Genomic DNA, 18,934 nt, shown 5'->3' with positions numbered 1-18,934 from the left:
CAGTTGGACTGAAAAATGTGGCAGTCGAATATTCTTCCTCCCCATTTATTCTGATAACAGATAAATCGAATGTGGTGTTGGATTCATGTGTTTCCCACCAAAAATCGAAATCTCCATTTCATTTGAATATCGGGTCAATCTGCCTCACAAACATGACTTTGATCCCCCAAGAGAGTCTTAACCCATCCAGTCTCATATTTTCTTCTGATGATTCCAATTCTGTTATTTTGAGGAATTCTGTCATTGCAGACCTGGCTGTTTCAGCTTCAGACTATTTCCTGCTATCAGGAAAGAGCAAAAGTGAAGAGATTTCTAACTGTGCCTTCAGGAACATGTCTGTGAAATCTGATAAGAATAGCGATCATTTTGTGGAACATTCATGCTTTCGAAGTTTGATGGAGAACTGCCTCATTTATTCGTGTGTGAATGTCTTTGAAGGAGGGATATCGAGTGGGTCATATTCTTCACAAGAATTCATCTGCAAAAACACAACAATAAACTTCGGGAAAAGAGAAATGAATGCTCTTGAGAAAAAAGGACAAATTAATTCAACAGAAAGCCAATCATTTTCATTGTGTGAATGGACTGATTGCACATCCCCACAAGGAGGCGCTCTTTATGTGCACGACAATGCAAGTGCAATACTCACAGTTGAGAATTCTTCATTCACAAGATGCAATGCTTCCTCGACAAATGGTGGGGGAATATATGCTCAAAAAATAGCTGAATGCATTGTACTTCATTCGACATTTAATCAATGTTCAGCTGCAGCAACATCAGACTTTGGAGGTGGAGGAATAATGTTCGATAATGTTAACACCCAACCAGTGGTCGACGATTGTTTATTTTATAATTGCTCTTCTGGTGATGATGGAGGAGCTATATATTTTTTACTAACAAAAACAGAAAGACAGAAAGTGTGCGTTGTTAATTCCTTTTATGATAACTGCCGATGCAATTCTTCACGAGATGGCACAGGAGGCGCCATTCTGAATTGGAAGTGTACAGATCAAATTATTTTTTCAAATTGTTTATTTTGTCATTGTTATGCAATGTGTTGGGGGGGTGCTATTGCAATTGAAATAAATGCATATAATTACGGAACATTATTATTTTTCTGCTTTTTCCACAACAACACGTGTGGAAAAGTGGGAAATGATATTGCTCTGCAAATATCATCGTCAAATAACATTGATTCCACCTGCTATTCAACCAGAAAAGCAACAAACCGAGTTTGTACTAATTATAATACAAACGCTGATCACAGTGAATGGCTTCGCAATGATTTTGGAAATGTGAGATTTGTCTCATCAACTGATTCACAACCAAAAGGCAACGACACGTATGCATGTGGGCTGGATAAATCTAATCCATGCAGCACCATCAGCCGTTGCCTCACACAACTCATTCCAGATTTGGTTCCCAATATCGAAATATTTTCAGGAACGATAATCGAAACAAATAGTTTTGATTGTGGGGTCAACGCTTTTACTATTTATGGCCAAAGCAATATGAGCACAGCAATCCAAACAGAATTTGAAGCATCTGGGCTGCCTCTATTTTCAGTCTCAACAGGCGCATTGACTGCCAGTGACCTTATTCTTGTGCATGACTCGGCTCATCCGAATAACCGTGGGTCAAGGCTGTTTGAGATAAGTGGAGCAGGAGAGATGTATGTGAGCAGACTGAACATATCTTTTGGGAGCGGACAATCAACAGAAACAGCATTTTCGACAGAACTGATCAATGTCCAGAACGGGGTGTTTCAGATGGAACATGTGAACTGGGCAAAGACGATCTCCACAACTTCATTGTTTTCGCTTTCTTCAACAAATGAGATTTCATTGACGCTTTCAGAGTGTGCCTTTGATGGGATTGAGAGAGCAACAAGCGGAGCAGCAGTGATGTCGTTTTCGAATGACAAGGCCAACATTGATGTGAATTCGAGCACTTTTGAAGGATGTGGAAGCAGAACATCGGCTGATGGGGGATCGATGATGCTGTGTGTTGGGAATGGAAATGAGGTGAAAGTGAAAGGCGGATCTTTTGATGGGTGCTATTGCTCTGCAACATATGGATTTGGGGGAGGAATTCTTCTTCGATTGTTGAATGAAAATCCCAATTTCCTGATATCCTCTTCGTTTGGCACAAACACAGCCAAATGGGGAAGAGATATTTTTGTTATTTCACCCAATCTGGAAGAAACAGCAAAATCAGAAAACATCACATGTGTGGAAGCCTCTTTGGATTCTGTTGAGAAGGTGAGAGGATGTGACAATGGAAACAACAGTGTGGCCATTCCTCTGTGCATCTATCTCCTCCCCACACCAGAAGAAATATATGTGAGCAATTCTGAGGCATCTAATCACTCACACTGTGGAATTGTCCAATTCCCTTGCTTGACAATGAAGCACTCCCTCACAAGACAAACAGAAACAAAGAAAGTTGTTGTGAATGGAATGATTTTGATGAGTGATGAATTGGATTTTGTTGGACAGAAACATGAAATCCGAGGAAATTATGAACAGAGTGGTTGGACAGTCTCTGATTCAAGTGAAACATCCAATTCATCTATGATTTCAGCAAATGTTGAAACAGAATTATCAAGACTCATCTTCTCTCTTCCATCTTCTCTTCCTCTTCACTCCACTTTCATTTCGTCATCTTCATCGTCAATAACTCTGTCTCAATGTTCTCTTTCTCTTCAAGATCCATCATCAGAATTGACAATTCTGTTCTTGTCAGTTGAGTCAGGGATCCTGATAATCGACAAATTCTCAGCTTCATCAATTGATTTGAGGAGAAATCCGCTGATCTCATTGAGAGGAAGCAGCACAAATGCAGAGTTGATAAGCACTCTGTGGTTGAACATGACGAACAGCAATTTCACAAAAATCGAAAGAGCAGCTGGAAATGGAGGGTGTGTGAGCATTGACAACAGCGATGATGAAAATACAAACACACAAATAAATATTGAAGAATGTTCATTTGATGGATGTTCTGTGCTGGATGATGAAAGTAGAGGAGGGGCCATTGATGCCCAGTTGAAAGGGGGCATTCAAATGAATATTATTTCATGCACATTCACAGGATGCACAGCACCAGCAGGAGAACGGAAGATTGGGTTTGGGGGAGGGATGGCACTGAAGCTGATTAATGAATATTCTTCATTTGTGATCTCATCCCCTGTTTTTGAGGCAGACAAACCTAATGCTGCAAGATATGGAAATAACCTGTTTGTTGAATCGCCAAACTTGACAAAGAGCATCACAAACACCTCTCTTCCATTTGTGCCAGAGAATCTGGATGATATTTCGTTTGATTCCATGAAAGGCTTTGATGGGAGTGACACAACGAATGCCATTCCGCTGGTCAATTTCTGGAGAGCGATTGGGTCAGAGATATTTATTGGGAGCGAAGGTTGTGATGTGTGTGTGTGTGGATTCTCAGATTATCCGTGTCTGTCGATGGATCATTCGTTGACAAGACTGCGAGAAGGAAATGAAAGGAATGTCAACATCATTGGAAAAGGTTATCTTCAGAAGAGTGTTGATGTGAGTGGAATATCAGTGAAATCGGATGTGAGCAGCATGTGCTCATTGGAATGTGTCTCATCGCTTGAGGGAGCAGAAGGAGCAGCAATGAAGATTTGTGGCATCACCAATTTCGAATTGATACAGTTTGTGATTCCATCTTCATTTGCAAGTGGAGTGAATGTTTTGATGCATATAGGATCAAGCGAAGGACTGTTGACGCTGAAAGACTGCTCATTCAGCAAAAAGGGAGATGAGAGAGAAGAATTGACAGATTATGGGCTGATCAAGGCAGATGGAGGAACTGTTGTGCTGGAATTGGTGACGATGCAATTGTTGAGCTTTTCGCAGGATGTTATTTCTGTGTTGTCAACAACGGTGCTGAATGCGAAAAACCTGACGATGAAGAATATTGAGCTTGAAGGAGCAAGTGGGTTGAGGATATCAAAGGGATCAGCTGGAGAGAAGAGAGGGAGCAATGAAGGAGAACAAAACATCGTTATTGAGTGGAGTTTGTTTGAAGAAGTCACCCAAAACACAACAGAGAACATTCCCATCATTAGAAATGAGAATGATGAGCCATTGAAAATAGTGATTCGGAACACAACGATGAAGAGATGTGGAGGGTTGAAGTGTGGAAAGGGAGGAGGGATGTTTTGTGAGTTGAATGAGGGAGGAAGTTTTGATTGCTCATTTTGCACAATTTCAGAGTGTTTCTGCTCGACTGCAGGAAGAGGTGGGTGGCTGTTTCTGGAATGCACCTCGACAGCTGAGCAGCCTCTGAATTTTGTTTTGTCAAGTATCACATTCAGAGACAACACTGCGTTGAGGGGGAGAGATGTGTATATTCGATGCCACTCAATCGAAAATCAAATTGTTGATGAGCAATTCTTGCTGGATTTTAGAGCTCCGTTTGTGAAGGACAAGGCAGTATGGGGATGCACAACAGACTCGTTTGTGGGGGAAGAGGATCTTCTGTTGAGGGTTATGAAATACCAGAGCGAGACGATATTTGTGTCATCAGTTGCAGAGAATGAGGAAGATAACAAGCAATGTGGAGAGTTCAATACTCCTTGCCACTCATTGAGCTTTGGAGTGCAGCACATCATTCCATCTCTGTACTCACAGCTGCTGATCTTGGAGCAAACAGAAATTGTTGGGAAGTGTGACGTTCTTAATGTGACCATCCGCTCATTGCAATCTCCCTCAGCTGCTTTGGTGCATTTGAACTCAACGATAACCAATGAGGGAAATCTGATCACAACATCAGAGAAAGTTCGGGTCGAAAGTGTGAAATTCAACTTTGGTCAGTTATTTTCATATTCAGGCAGTTCAATCATTCATGAAGCAAATGGCCAGCTTTCTCTTTCATTTGTTGATTTCTCTTCGGTTGGCCAATCAGAAAACATTGAATCTGTTGTTCTCAACTCATCGTTGCTGAGCATCGAAAATGGAATTCTTCATGTTGACAACTGCTCAATATCAATGCTTTCATTCAAGAAGCCTTCATTTTTGTTAAATGGTGATGAGATAAATTTTACAAATTTTAAACTGGAACAGATTGAATCAACAACAAATATATTTGAGATTGGTGATTGTGGAAGTGTTGTATTTAATTGGATGGTGACCGAAGAAGTGGAGCTATCTGAAGGTTGTGTCATTGCGATAAACGATTTGTCATCAGGAACAGTTTCTATTGGAATCTCCTCGTTCAACAACTGTTTGAGGAATTCAAGAGGAGCTTCTGTTTTCACTGCTTCTTCATCATCTGCTCAAATTAATCTTTTCAATTGCTCTTGCTCAGATTGCAATTCTCTGTCAAGCAAAGGAAGCATTGTGGAGATGAACAATGCAAAAGATGTTTCGATGCAAATGTATCAATTTGAAGGAATTCTTTCAAATGAAAATGAAAATGAGAGAAACAGCGATTTTGAAGAAATATGCAAATGGAATGGATCTCTTGTCCATTCTGCCAATTCTTCATTGATGATGAAATATGTGACAATAATGAATGCTTCACAGGGTGGATTATCAGTATCTGCTGGAGATGTGACGATTGAGAAAGGAGAGTTTATGAATAACAATCCATTTATTGAAAAATATCCCTCTCTTCGTCGAAACATCATTTGTTCAGATTCTGCTTCACTGACCATTTCCAGCTTGAAAGGCGGAGATGGATTGATGCCAAATTCTTCTCTTTGGATTTTGAATGATGGATGTGATTTGAGAGGGATAGCAGGAGAAAGGTCATCTCCATTTTTCATTCCCATACTAAAAGATGTTTCAATGAATGAGAATGGCAGCAATGTTGTTGTGAAATTCAAGGGATCACTTCTTCTTCCTTGTGACTTGTCATTCAGATTGATATTCAAAACAGGGGATGTGGAGTTGGTTGAGACATATCGGTTTGAGGAAGACAGTTTTGAATCAGAAACAGAAGTGATTGGAAGAATTCCATCAGAAAATATATCAACGATTGCAGACGAAACAGAAGTGTCAGTGATGATTCTGTTTGGGAAGCAATTGGCTTTCACTTCTCCACAGATACTGAAGAACAAAACCGAATCAAAAACCGGAAATGATAAAGTGGTTGAAGGAGGAAAAGAAGGAAAATCTTATTGGTTATTGATTGTGATAATTATGGCTATTGTTCTTTTAATTGTGCTGATTGTATCAATAATTATTGCAGTTCGATGGAGGAAATCTGAGAGGCGAACAGAAGAATTAGAAGAAATAGTGAATGATACGGTGAAGAAGGATCCGAAGCTGATTGAGATGGTTACGATGGAGATGTCACCCGAGGAGCAGTGGAGGAGAGCAGAAAGGGAGGCAGAAAAAAAGAATGAAGAGAGGATGAAGAAGAGGGTGTATGAGAAAAGTTTGGGACATTCCGAGTCGTCAGAGCACCTTCTTTCTGAGAGTGGATCAACAGAATACATCTTGGGGAAAGATTCAGACAAGATCCCAGAATGGGCATTGGAAAAGGTTGAAGAAGAAGAGGCAAGGAAAAGAACACCATCACCATCCATTTCATCCATTTCATCCACAGATACTTCAGATACAGAATCCACATTTGTTCGCGGAGAGGATCTGTGCCCCACCACATCATCGATGTCGAATCTGGTGGATGCAATGGCCTGCTCATCCCCTCATGAGAAGCTGATCGTGGATCTGAGGGATTCTCTGTTCATGCTGCTTCATGGGAGGAATAAGACAAAGGAGATGGCAATTGGGAGTTTGAAGGAGAGGGAGCAAACAGCTGCTCAGATCCTGTTCTGGGTGGCCAATCTTGCGCTCCACTCCTTTGACGAAATGGAAAATGAGCTTTCCTCTTTGGCCAATCTCAGTCCCCACATTGTGCTGTTCTCAGAGCACATGGTCATCTGCATTGCTCTCCACTCCGACTGCTTGTCAGACTCTGACACTTCATCTGTCTCTTCAGCCTCCACCATGGTCACATCTTCCTCTGATGTTTCAGTGATGAGCGAGAGATTCACCAAGTCGCCACCTCCATCATCAGCGTTTGAGGATGATGAAGATGAAGAAAGAAAAGAGTGCCTGAGGTGGAAGGCACCAGAGCTGCAGATGAACAAGAAGATGGGAGCGACAAAGGAGTCAGTGGCATTCTCGATTGGGATGATGCTGTGGGAGTGTCTGACACTGGAGATCCCATTTGATGAGTATGAGGGTGAGGTGGCAGGGCAGAAGATAGTGAATCACGAACGACCGAACATGTCTGCTGTGAAGGAGTCGAATTTCTTTGAAATCATCCGAGCTTGCCTGTCTTCCCAGCCAGAAGTCAGACTGAGCTTGGCAGGGCTGAAGCGAGAGTTCATCCAGCGGTTTCCTGCAGGAGCAGCAATTCTGACGATGTCAGATGCGATTGATCTGGAGGAGACAACAGAAGATGGGGAACACATGACGAGTGTGAATTCTTCAGATATCACAGGAACTTTGCAGACTGAGAAGTGAATGAAGAGTTGGTGACAATTGTGTTTTTATTGGAAAAATGCATTTGTTTCCAGAGCCGCCTCAATATTATCTTTTATCAGTCTGAGAGAGTATCTCTCTTCCCTTTTTGTTTTTGTTCATCAGCACATTTCTTCTTGTTTTTGATATCAACCTTTTTTTTTTTTGTTTCATTGTTTTCATTGGTTGTGTTTCACTTTGTTTTTTCTTTCATCCATTCCGAATGCAGATTTTGGATGAGCAGTGTTAGTTGTGTTTTTATATATTCAAGTTTTTGTGTTCGCTGAATCACCACCTCACAATTATTTTGAGTGAATCTTGTCAAATGAATTTTTTCATTAATCTCTAATTTGGCTTTTCAGTTGATTCTTTTCTTTTCTTTTCTTTTCTTTTCTTTTCTTTGCAAACATCAACATTCATTATTTCATTTCCTATTTTGTGTAACTCCAGTTTGTATTATCAATTCCATGTGTTGAAATTCTTTTTTTGTATTTGTATTTGTTTTTTTCAATTTTCCAAGCGACTTTTTCTTAATTTGTGACAATCACAACATTCACAACAAACGATAAAAGATATCTCTTTTTTTGTTTCAGAAAAACAGGGATATAGTTGTTCGTTCTTTTGCAGCGGTTGCATTTGAAGAAATAATTCCTTCATCAATGAACAGCATTGTTCTGTGAAACAAATAATTTGTGAAGAGAATTGAACAGAACAAGAGAAACTCATTCAATCTGTTGGCTTTATTGTTTCTTGACTCAGATGATCAAGAGTGTTTTATGTTCAAGAACCATTTTTGTTATTTCCTCTCTCAACTTTCATTTTCCTTTGTTGAAGAAAAGAACAATGTGAATTCAGCTTCATGAATGTGAGGGGCTGAATTGTTGCAATCTCTTTGTTGTCAAGATAAATTTTCACAAACAAAGAATTGTTTTTGTCTTTTTTGTGGAATCGGAAATATAAAATGTGATGTTTCAAAACAAGGAATTTAAACAAAAATGGTTTCATATTTATTTATTGAAGAGTTAACTGTTCTATTCATTAATCTGATGAAAAATCTCTTTTGAATTCATTCTCTGTGTTGATTTGACTCGATTTCATTCTGAACTGATATCCTTCGAATTGAGAGAATTGCGTCAGACTTTCAGACTCATCAGCATTTTTTTTGTTGAACAAATTTGTTGTTGAATTATCCAACTGATCATCTTTTTCTTGTCAAGTGGAAATTCAATATCAAACAATATTTTTCATTTTGAAACACAAAGAGAATGAAACATCATAAAAGTCGATGAAGAAACCACAAAACATAAGTTTATTAGAAGATTACAAAAACAAGTCAAGACGATTAAAATGAATGAAATAAGTCAAGTCATTGATTGTTTGAAATAGAATGAAGTTGATTGAAAAAATAAAAGATGACTTTTTATTGGCTTTCTCTTTTTAGTTATTTGAAGAAAAATGTGATGTGAAAAAGCAAAATCATTTTTATCGTCCAAATCTCAAATTCACCCTTTGTAACTTGCAACAAAAAAATCAATTTTTTCGATTCATGAAAAAGGAAAATGTTCATTTTGAATTGCAAAGTTGTTGTGTTGGAATCATCAAAAGGATTCGGAAAAGAAACATTTGAATTACAATAACTCTATTGGTGAAGGAAAAAAAAAATACTGTGTTGGCTTTAATGAACAAAAAGAAGCAATTCAATCAACATCCTCGTTGCATTTATACGAAATTAACAGTGTATATCATCAAAAAGACCAAAAATATTTTCTATTTAAATCTAACATGAAACAAAAATAATAATTCTCTCTAATTTTCAGCTGGCGCATCAACCTCCTTCACAACACACCCCAAATCGTCGCTCGCAATAAGAATCGAAAAACGGTGGGTGATTTCACAGCCCACTCGTCCACAAGCACCCAAACTGCTATTCGTGCTCTTGTTCACTGACGCATAGTCAAAACAGCCCCGCCAGTCTGTGAACCCATCCTTCACAAACACCCCTTCTTCTTCTCTACAACCTCTCCCACACACCTTCGCATACACCTTCACATACACCCCTGCAGCCGGCAGATGTGTCGCTTCCTCTTTCGCCACCAGCCGCCCTGTCTCCTCAAACACCTCCACACTCATCCCACTCCTGAACAGTGCCTCTGAACAGCGCTTCCCTTCGTATTCTGCCTCAACAAACACATTCTGCGTTTGCAGCTCTTCTGGCACAGGAACAATTACACTCGGCATCAAATGAATTGAAGAAGAAAAAGACGTCGAAGAAGATGAGGAAGAAGAAGAAGAGGAGGAGGAGGAGGAAGTAGCTTCTTCAAAAGAGAATTCGATTTGTTTCGTTGGCTTCACAATCGAAAATGCCTTTGCTGCATCTTTTCCTTTCATAAACGGCTTCACGCTGAACAGGCTTTCAACATCCACCTTGTAGAACTTCATCTTCCCTCTCTTCTCCTTCCCCTTCTCCTGCTTCACCACAATTCTCTTCCCCTTCTCATCAATTGCCATCTCAAAAGTCCCTTCAACCGCCATCGATGAATCCAACTCCCGCTGCCTTCTATTTTCTCGCTCAGCCTCATTCTCAACAAAAACATCCTTCTTTCTCTTTCCTCCTCCTTTCACTTCTTTTTCTTTTTCCTCTTCTTCCTCTTCTTCTCTTCTCTCTTTTTCCCTCTCTCTCTGCCCTGCCCCAAACATTCTGTCCACTTCTCCAATCTGCTCCTTCAAATGGTCAAACATCGCCTTCCATCGTGGAATCGAGCAATTCCTATGCTTCTCTGCCACTCTCCGTGCAACTGCCAATTTCGGTGCTTCCATTTTCATTTCTCCGTTTTCTCCGCTTTTCGGCTTTGGAAGAGCACTTTCTGGATCCGTCATGTCCAAATACGCACTCATATAATCATGTTGCAGCTGCATCTCCATTTCTATTTCATTCTCTCTCTTTCCTCCATCTGATCCGCTGGCTGAAGAACATCCCTTGCCAATCGTCCCAAACAGCTCCCTCGCCTCGTCCAGCCTGTCCTGCAGCAAAAGATAGTATGTCAGCACAAGTCTTTCCCCGTCGCCGATCAAACATGACCCACTCATAGAAGGCATCCTTTGAGAGTATTCGTTGTATTCTCCCTCATCTGATTCTTCATCCTCTTCATTCCTCTCCAAAAGAGCTGACGAGACATACCCAGCTGCTGCCCCGTGCGCCAAATGCATCAAATACTTTCTGTACTGCCCCGCCAGTTGCGCATTCGCAATGTGCTCTTTCTCTTCCCCAAACACAAAACAACGCGGATTGATCAGCGGACGATACTCCAGCACACGCACCTCTCCCTTCCCCACAGGGCTCTTCACGCACACAGGCGACAAAACCGTCGCACACACCGCCAGCCGCGATGCAATCACACTCGACGCGCTTCCTCCGCACAAGTGCCTCTGCACAGCTGCTGCTGGGCCAAAGTGCCGCAGTGAATACGAATACACCCGCCCGTCATACACCCCGCGCCGCAGCAGCACCTCAATCACACTCTCAAACACACTCTTCTCCTCCAACCGCCACAATATCATCGACAGGTCCACATCTGCTCGGTGCAGGTTCTCTTTCTCCAGAAACTCCAGCAACACTTCTTTCTCCGCCTCCTGCGACACATACCCCCAGTCTCTCCGCTCTGCCTCCAGCGCCCTCCCTTCTGCTTCCACCCTCACCCGGTGCCCTCCCTCTCGGCTGCAGCACACATACCGCCCCCGCATCGCCACCTGCGCCGGATAGTGCACAAACTCCCCACTCTCCGGGAAATAGAACGCATACGACACCGTCTGCGTCCCATACGCCCCCAGAACAACGCTCTGTGTCCTCGTCGCACTGCCCCTTTGCAGCACAATCGACCCTCCTGGCACCTGCATCAGCACCTCCACCGACCTCTGCGCTGCCGTCGTGTTCGTTAGCACCACATCGCACACATACACCAGCCCCGCTCGCATCTTCTCCCACTCCACATACTTCCTCGCCTTCCGCCCTTCCTCATTCACCTCCCACTCTTCGCTCACATCATACACAAACTCCTGCACAACCACCTGCTTCATCTCCACTCGTTTCCCCAACCCATTCAACTCCAGCCCTTGTTTCCTCGCTTGCCTCTCTTTTTCCCTTTCCCTTTCATTTTCTCCTTCTCCTTCTCCTTCTCCTTCTCCTTCTTCAATTCCTTCCTTCCCTCCCTCAAATTCCTCCATCTCCTTCACAAACAGCACTGCAGCTGTGTCCTTGCTCCAAATAGACGCACTCGCCCTTCCTCCCCTCATCTCAATCGCCTTCTCCACACAAACAGGATGCACACAAACATCTGTCAGCGCAGCTGCAAACGCCGCTGACGCAAACGAATCGGTGCATTCAATCACATTCGCTGACACAAAAGGAACAGCCCTCCCACACTCGCGCGCATCCCTGCCCACCCCCTCCCCGACACACCCAAACAGATATCGCGCATAGTCCAGGAAGAAATGGTTCCACTCAATCAGCGCGGAATGAGATGACGCCACACGATGATATTGGTTCTCTCGGTATTCTTTCGTGTTCTCCACCTGCTGGAACTTTGCAACTGGCATTTTCTCTTCTTCTTCCTCAGCACAAGCACCACCATCTGCAGAAAAGCCACAAGATCCACTAAAAGCAGAAGTGTAGCCATAATGCACATTCTCTGCTGCCATCTTCATCTTCATCGGTGCCATCGGCATTGCCATCTTCATCTCCATCGGTGCTGCCATTGGTGCCTCCATCTGCATTCCAAAAGGTATCGCCATCTGAGGATTTGAAGGAATTGCCTTTGAGAAAGAGCCACAAAAGCCATTTGCCCGACGTGGCATCGCACCAGCAGTGCCCATCCTCTGCACCGCATTCGACTGCATCAGCATTCTCGGCCTCATCCCTGCCCCTGCACTTGCCCCTGCTCCTGCCCTTGCCATCCCAACCATCGGCATTGCCATTCTCGCTCCAGGCCTCGCTCCTTTCTCTATCTTCCCCATCTGCCCCATCTGCTCCATCTGCCCCATCTGCCCTTTAACATCCGTTGCACCCCCCAACATACGCGGCATCAGCTTCAGCTCGTCGTTGTTCCGGATGAAGCACCCGCTCATTGTGCGCGTGTCACTCAGCTGCACGTCGTTGAAGATAATCTTCTGCATGTCAGGCAGAATCCCTTCTTTCTTCTGCACAAGCTCCTTCAGCTCCGCCACTGTTGTCTCCTTCGTCACACTTACTCGAATTATCTTCCCTTGCATCGTCCTCACATGCACTTCCATCTTCCCCAAATCCCCTCCTTCGTTGAATGCTCGCGCCGATGCTCCTTTCACACTGCTTTTTCTTCCTCTTTCTTCTTCTTCTTCTTCCTCTGCCTCAATCAACCCCCCAACATCCAATCCTGATCGAAGCGCTGTCTCAAACACCTTCTCCTCTTCTTTCTTGTCTCTCAGCTGCGACCTCAGCTGCCCTTCCACTTTCTCCACCAACGCCACACACCTCCTCAAACTCCTCTCCAGCAATTCTTCTCCTTCTTCTCTTCCTTCTTCTCTTTTCTTCGCCTTCTGCCCCAGCTCCACCAGCCTCGCCAGCACAAACACTTGCTCCACTGCATTCAGCCTCGCAAACAAAGCTGGCTCTGCATATTCCTCAAACAGCCCCACATCTTCCGTGCCAAGCAGATAGTGGTCAACCACCGTCTTCTCCTTTTTGCTCGCCAAACTCGGACGAACCGCTTTCGCAAAGAATTTTGGCGCCTTTTTGAACAGCAGAACATTCGTCTCCTCACAAGCAAATTCGCTGTATCGATCACAAAGCTCTCGGAATTTCTTCTTCTTCTCTTCTTCTTTTTCTTTCTCTTTCTCTTCATCTTCATCCTCATCCTCATCATCAACCAACTTGTACAGCTCCTCAAACGCATTACACCATGCGTCAAATGCCCTCACTTTTGCCTCATCTCCCTCATTCTTCTTCGCCTTCGCCTTCATCACACACTTCAGCAGATGAAGAATTCCCCCAAAGCAACTGTAGCTTTCATATGTAGATGTCGACAGATCTTTTATCTTCCGCGTCGCAACACATTTCGAAAGATATGCCTTCTTCAATGACACTCCTCCTGTCTTCTTCCCATTTGAACTGGCGCATTCACATTCACATCTTGATTTTATTTTCTCCTCCTTCTCCTTCTTTTCTTCCTTCTTTTCTTCCTTCTTTTCTTCCTTCTTTTCTTCATCCTTCTCATCACTGACTTCCCAACATCTGCTTCTCAGCACTTTTTCTGGCAGAATCAGCGCCGAGTGCATCTTCTGCAAAACATGCTTCTTCGGGTCAAACACATTCATCAGCCTCATTTCCCCCAATCGTCCTTCTCCTTCTCCTTCTCCTCCTTCTCTTCCTTCCGTTTTCCTTCTCCCGCTGCACAGACTCAGATCCACCCCCACCACCTTCGCCACCACATGCTCATCGTCTGTCGCCACCACTGTCACAGTGCTCTGCCCCTTCCCTGCAATCACCTCCATCGGGATAACCACACGCCTCCTCTTCCCTTCCCCTGGTGCTTCATTCAGCACAACTGTCGTCGTCTCCCCCAAAAAGTCGATGTTCTTCCAGTCTGCCAGGCTCCTCCTCCAGTTACGCACTCCTCCCATTCCCCCTTCCATCGCCCCGTTCATCATCATCTTCTTCTTCTTCCTCGCCATCATGTCTGCCATCATCTCTCCGCTTGCTGCTCCTCCGCAGATCGCATCCCCTGCAAATGCGCTCGCCTCCTTCCTCCAAGTCTCCTGCGTCACAACCCCGTGCATCAGCACAGACGGCGCATCCAGCGTGTTCCCCAGACGCGCTGCTGCCGTCTGTCTTCGCTGGATGTATTCTTGCTCTGTGCCCAGCCTCTTGTCAGATGTGTAGAATGACCCCGCCACCTTTGCTATCTGCACCTCTGCCTGCCTCCCCTCTGCCAGCCCCGTCAGCTGCGTCTCTGCATCAAACGCCCCCGCAAACACACTCCCAAACACATGCACACGCGTCATCGCTGTGCAGTTGCTCAGAATCACCTCCACGTTCCCGGCTTCCGCTCCTTCTCTCATCTGCCGAACCCCCACAATCGCCACTGCTGCATCACCTCCTCGTCGCCCGATCCTCCGCACACCACACAGAAGCGATGTGTTGTCCTGCCTCACCCCACAATCGCTTTCTTCTTCTTCTTCTTTCCATTTTTCGTTCATGTTTTCCTCCTTCACTCCATCTTTCTCGTTGTTTTCAGCCATCTTCCGCGGCTCAATCAGCGAAATAGTCGTCCGCAGCCCCGTCGCCCACTCAAACAGCTCATATTCCCCACAAGGCAGATCAGCCAACAGAATCGCCTTCCCTTCCTTCACCACCATCTTCTCGCTCACATCACGCAACGGTACAATCCGTTCTGTCCCGATCATTTGTGTCAGCGAAACCAGTCTCTTCTCAATCCCCTTCTTCTCATTCTTCGCTCCCTCCTTTTCTTCCTCTTCATTCTTTTCCTCTTCGTTCCTTTCCTCTTCTCCTTCATCCCACCCCATTTCCAGCGTCACCTCCAGCTCTTGCCCCGCATACCCCACTGCCCTCTCGCTCCTGTTCTCCACATGCATCGGCATCGGCTCAACGCCATGCCCATCCAGCCCAAACATCTGCCTCGTCTCCCCTGCCCCATCCCCTGACCCCATCCGTATCTCAAACCCACTCACATCTCTCAAACTGCCCAGTTCAATCTCCCCTTTCTTGTCTGTCATCAGTCTGACTCCCTCTTTGCATGTGCTCCCCCAGCTGCTCACGCACCGCCAGAAGAACTTGAACGTGACTGCGTGATGTTTGATTCTCTCTCCGCCTTTCCCAAACACACGCAGAACATAACAAGTCTTCCCGTTCTTCCCATTTTTCGCATTCTTCTCTTCTGTTCTTCGTACCAGCGCTGCTGCCACAATCTCCCTCGTTTTGTCAATCGTGTTCACACAAAACGTCTTCTCGCTCCGAACTGGCACTGTCCGACCCAAATCTGAGTGCACCGTCACCGCCCCGCTCACCTCCACCTGCAACTTTGCAACATTCTCAGGAACTGTATACTCCACACACCCCACCTCCCCATCCGCAAACCGCACCCCCGCATACTGCCGCGTCACCTCTATCCCTTCCACCGTCCTCGATGTCACCTTCACACACACCCCGCGCACCATCCCCACCGACGCTGCAACTCCACAGCACAGCAGCTGCGGCCGAAGCACAATGTGCGCATTCCCATGCCGCACAAGCTCCTCCCGGTCAATGTAGATCCCACACCCAAACTCATACTCCTCTGCTTTGTGCTCAAACCCCTCCACAAGCACACAGAACTCATCTGCCAAGTCTTCCACTATCGCCTGCTTCATCCCTGCCCCGCCCCCTGTCGCATACGGCACCAGAATCTCGCACGGCTCCAGCGCAGGGTGCCTCTTCGGAGTTGTGCTCGCGCTGTATCTCCGCCCGTCCACCCACACCGCTGCCCGGCTTCTCGGCAAGGGCATGTTCAGCTCGTCCAGCACTGTCACCGCCTGCCCATCTGCAATGCACCGCCACATCATCCGCAGACTCCCCTTTCGGATCAGTGCACGGCTCGTCAACCCATCCCCTGACAGAACAACCACAAACACTCCTCTCTTCTGCACTCGCTCTCCTGCGCCCCGCTCAACTTCCTCCTCCTCTTCCTCCTCTTCCTCTTCCTCTTCACCTTTCTCCTCTTTTCTCTCCAACACAAGCGATGGCAGCTCAATCCGCTCCGTGTGCCGGATCACAGGAGCATACCCCGAATAATCGAGCATACGCTCATAGTTCGCCACCAGCCCATCCACTTCCATTCCCGCATCCACCTCTCGATGCATCAGCGAGTAGTATGCCTCCGTGTTCACCTCAAACACCTGCAAACGCACCTCCCGGATATTCTTCACCACAACTTTCACCACAGGCACCTCTTCCTTTCCCCTCCCAAACCCAAAGCTCGTCTCGTTGTCGTCTGCAAACGTAAGCTCTGTCTTTTCTGTCAGCCGCCGAACAAAATACTCATCCGCATCCTTCCTTCCCACTTTGCTCACATCCATCTCCCCGCTCGTCAGCTTCGCCTCCGTCGCCAACCTCCGCAATTCGGACTCTTCAATAAACTTTTCGAACCTCTCTTCATCCACCCCTTCCGCAATGAAATGAATCACCAGCTTCCGGATCAGTTCTGTGCTCCCATTTCGCTCCATCCACTCCAATTCCGCCTTCCCCATCCCCACTCTCCCCAGCCATCCCACATCCACCCGGCACTCATAATTTCCCCCGTTGCTCGTCCTCTCCTGCCTTATGCATATCCCCACATCCCTTCTCGGACACTTCAGAAGCCTCAAAAACCTCTCCAAGTTCGGCTCCCCTCTCAGCCAATCATGCACCACACACGCCTCCATCAGCGAAGCACCCATCCAAAGTGCTGCACCGCTCAATTCGCACCCCATGTGCCATATCCGCTCAAAGTATTCATCCTGCGCTGCTTTGTCTGTTTCCCACACCACATCTGCCCCTGGCGCCATCCGCATCACTATCATCTCCACCCACCGTTCATTGCTTCGCAACTCCGCCTTTTCTTCTCCCAGCTGTTGCAGCTGGTCCATCGTCAGCTCGACCGACAAGTCCGACAGGTGCGTGTCGGGCTTTGAAAGATACAGCATTATCAGCTCCACAATCCCAGGATACGAACACGACGGCACGTTGTTGATGAAGTGCTGCAGATCGCGCTTCTCCAGCCCTTTCCCGTCAACTTTCAGCATCCCCTCCGGTGTGAGTTCGTTGAGAATCTGCCGATGTGTGGCCGCTTCCTTCAGCACTTTTGAAAAGTCAACTTCGTCCTCATCCAGCACACTCGGCAGCACCGCCTCCTCCCGGGGCTCGTCCCGCACCCCTACACGCCGTTGCACGCTTGCGAAGTCCTCATGCAAAATGTCATCCCGCAGATGCTCCAGCACTTCTTTCTGCCCCGCTTTGTCCATCTGCCCAAATGACGTCAGTTCCCGTCTCAGACGCAGCTGCACCACCGCTGTATTGCTTTTCCCCAGCTTTTTGACCAGCTTTTCCATCAGCTGTTCTTCTTCTGCCGTGGCACTCAAAGGACTTTTCAGTTGTTCTCGCAAAATCGCATAATACAGACGCTCCGTCGAATTCGCTGGTAGAGCCTCCAGAGCCGCATCCCGCTCCTTTTCGTCCTTCGCCAGCACAAACTTCTCAAGGAATGAAACGCTCACAGCTTCCGCCATGATTGTTCAATGTTTTTCCAAGAATCAAACGATGGCATTGATCACATGAATTGGATTTTTTGGTTAATAACTTTCAATTGATTATTCGTTAATTTTTAATTGAACAGTATATGGAATGAATCTTGATGAAAATGCTTTGAGTTGAATTGCGAAACTGACGTTAGAGAAAAAAATGAATGAAATGAGAACGATTATTCAAAAATTTTCTTTCAAAGCATATTGAATGATGTGTTTGTCGAATTATTTGGAGAAACGAAAAACAATAATTCGCCATTCATTTTTCTAAATTATTGAACTAATTTGAATTATTTTAGGTTGGTAATTCTTTTTTATCTCTTTGTTTTTTCCATTTAAATGTTTGAATTCAGAGTTTGCCAGAAAAACTTGTAAAACTATTCATTGTTTTCAATGATAATATGGAAATACTTCGATATATTTCTTTCATCTCAGATGTGGAAAAGACAAGCAATTTCAGAGAACAAACCTTGAAGATTATCGAATTCTTTCGAACAATCGAGTGCTTGGAGAAAATGCTTTTAAACAAAAAAAATATGTGATTTCAAAAGCATTCACCCATCCATTCAAAACAGCTTCAATAAAAAACTCATCCTATGAAAATAGTTCACATTCACGAACAACATTTACAAAAAAAGATTTTTGTTACGATTTGATAGAATTGTGCTAACAAATCATTTTTCTGAAGATAAATTGTCGATATTTAGCCTCTGCACAGATTTCCCCTTAGAATACTAAGTCTTTTAAAAAACAAAGCATATAAAAAAAGATAGTACTTTTAGAGCAATTGAATTAACAACAAGGATAATGAAACAAGAAGTCGATCGAAATTACAGATATCGCAAAAAATACCGGACAAGATCGATTTCACAACAACTGCAAAAGGAATAATTCTGTTTATTTTCCTCAAAATATATCTTATCAATACAAACTCATGTGACATTCAAGACTTTCAAAATAGCTTCATTTGTGCTCAGAAAAAATAAATATCGAAATCTCGAAGAAACTCAAAATGGGTGATTTTTTTTGATATCATAAAAAAAGATCAAAAATAGAAAAAAGAAAATCTATTGTGGTATTTTTTGATCAAAAAATTAAATTGATTTGTTACAAGTATTTAGCTTTTA

At 44.7% G+C, this 18,934-nt stretch overlaps 2 protein-coding genes across 2 annotated transcripts; one reads left to right on the top strand and one right to left on the bottom strand.

Moving 5' to 3' along the window:
* Positions 1 to 1,511: 1,511 nt before the first annotated feature.
* Positions 1,512 to 7,505, top strand: MONOS_5614 (uncharacterized protein; the record flags this gene model as incomplete). Its single annotated transcript, XM_067875781.1, has 2 exons — positions 1,512 to 6,768; positions 6,904 to 7,505. 2 exons carry the CDS (start codon positions 1,512 to 1,514, stop codon positions 7,503 to 7,505), a joined length of 5,859 nt encoding a protein of 1,952 aa, XP_067736612.1.
* A 1,414-nt stretch (positions 7,506 to 8,919) lies between these two features.
* Positions 8,920 to 17,792, bottom strand: MONOS_5615 (putative ATP-dependent RNA helicase RhlE; the record flags this gene model as incomplete). The annotated part of the gene is made up of 1 exon (XM_067875782.1): positions 8,920 to 17,792. One exon carries the CDS (start codon positions 17,790 to 17,792, stop codon positions 9,309 to 9,311), a length of 8,484 nt encoding a protein of 2,827 aa, XP_067736611.1. The 3' UTR covers positions 8,920 to 9,308.
* Positions 17,793 to 18,934: the final 1,142 nt, after the last annotated feature.

This window comes from Monocercomonoides exilis (genome assembly GCF_001643675.1).
Source record: "Monocercomonoides exilis strain PA203 chromosome Unknown scaffold1-2713096, whole genome shotgun sequence".
Lineage (NCBI taxonomy): Eukaryota > Preaxostyla > Oxymonadida > Polymastigidae > Monocercomonoides > Monocercomonoides exilis.
Note: the sequence above shows the minus strand (reverse complement) of the source record. Positions and strands in the feature narration are given on the sequence as shown.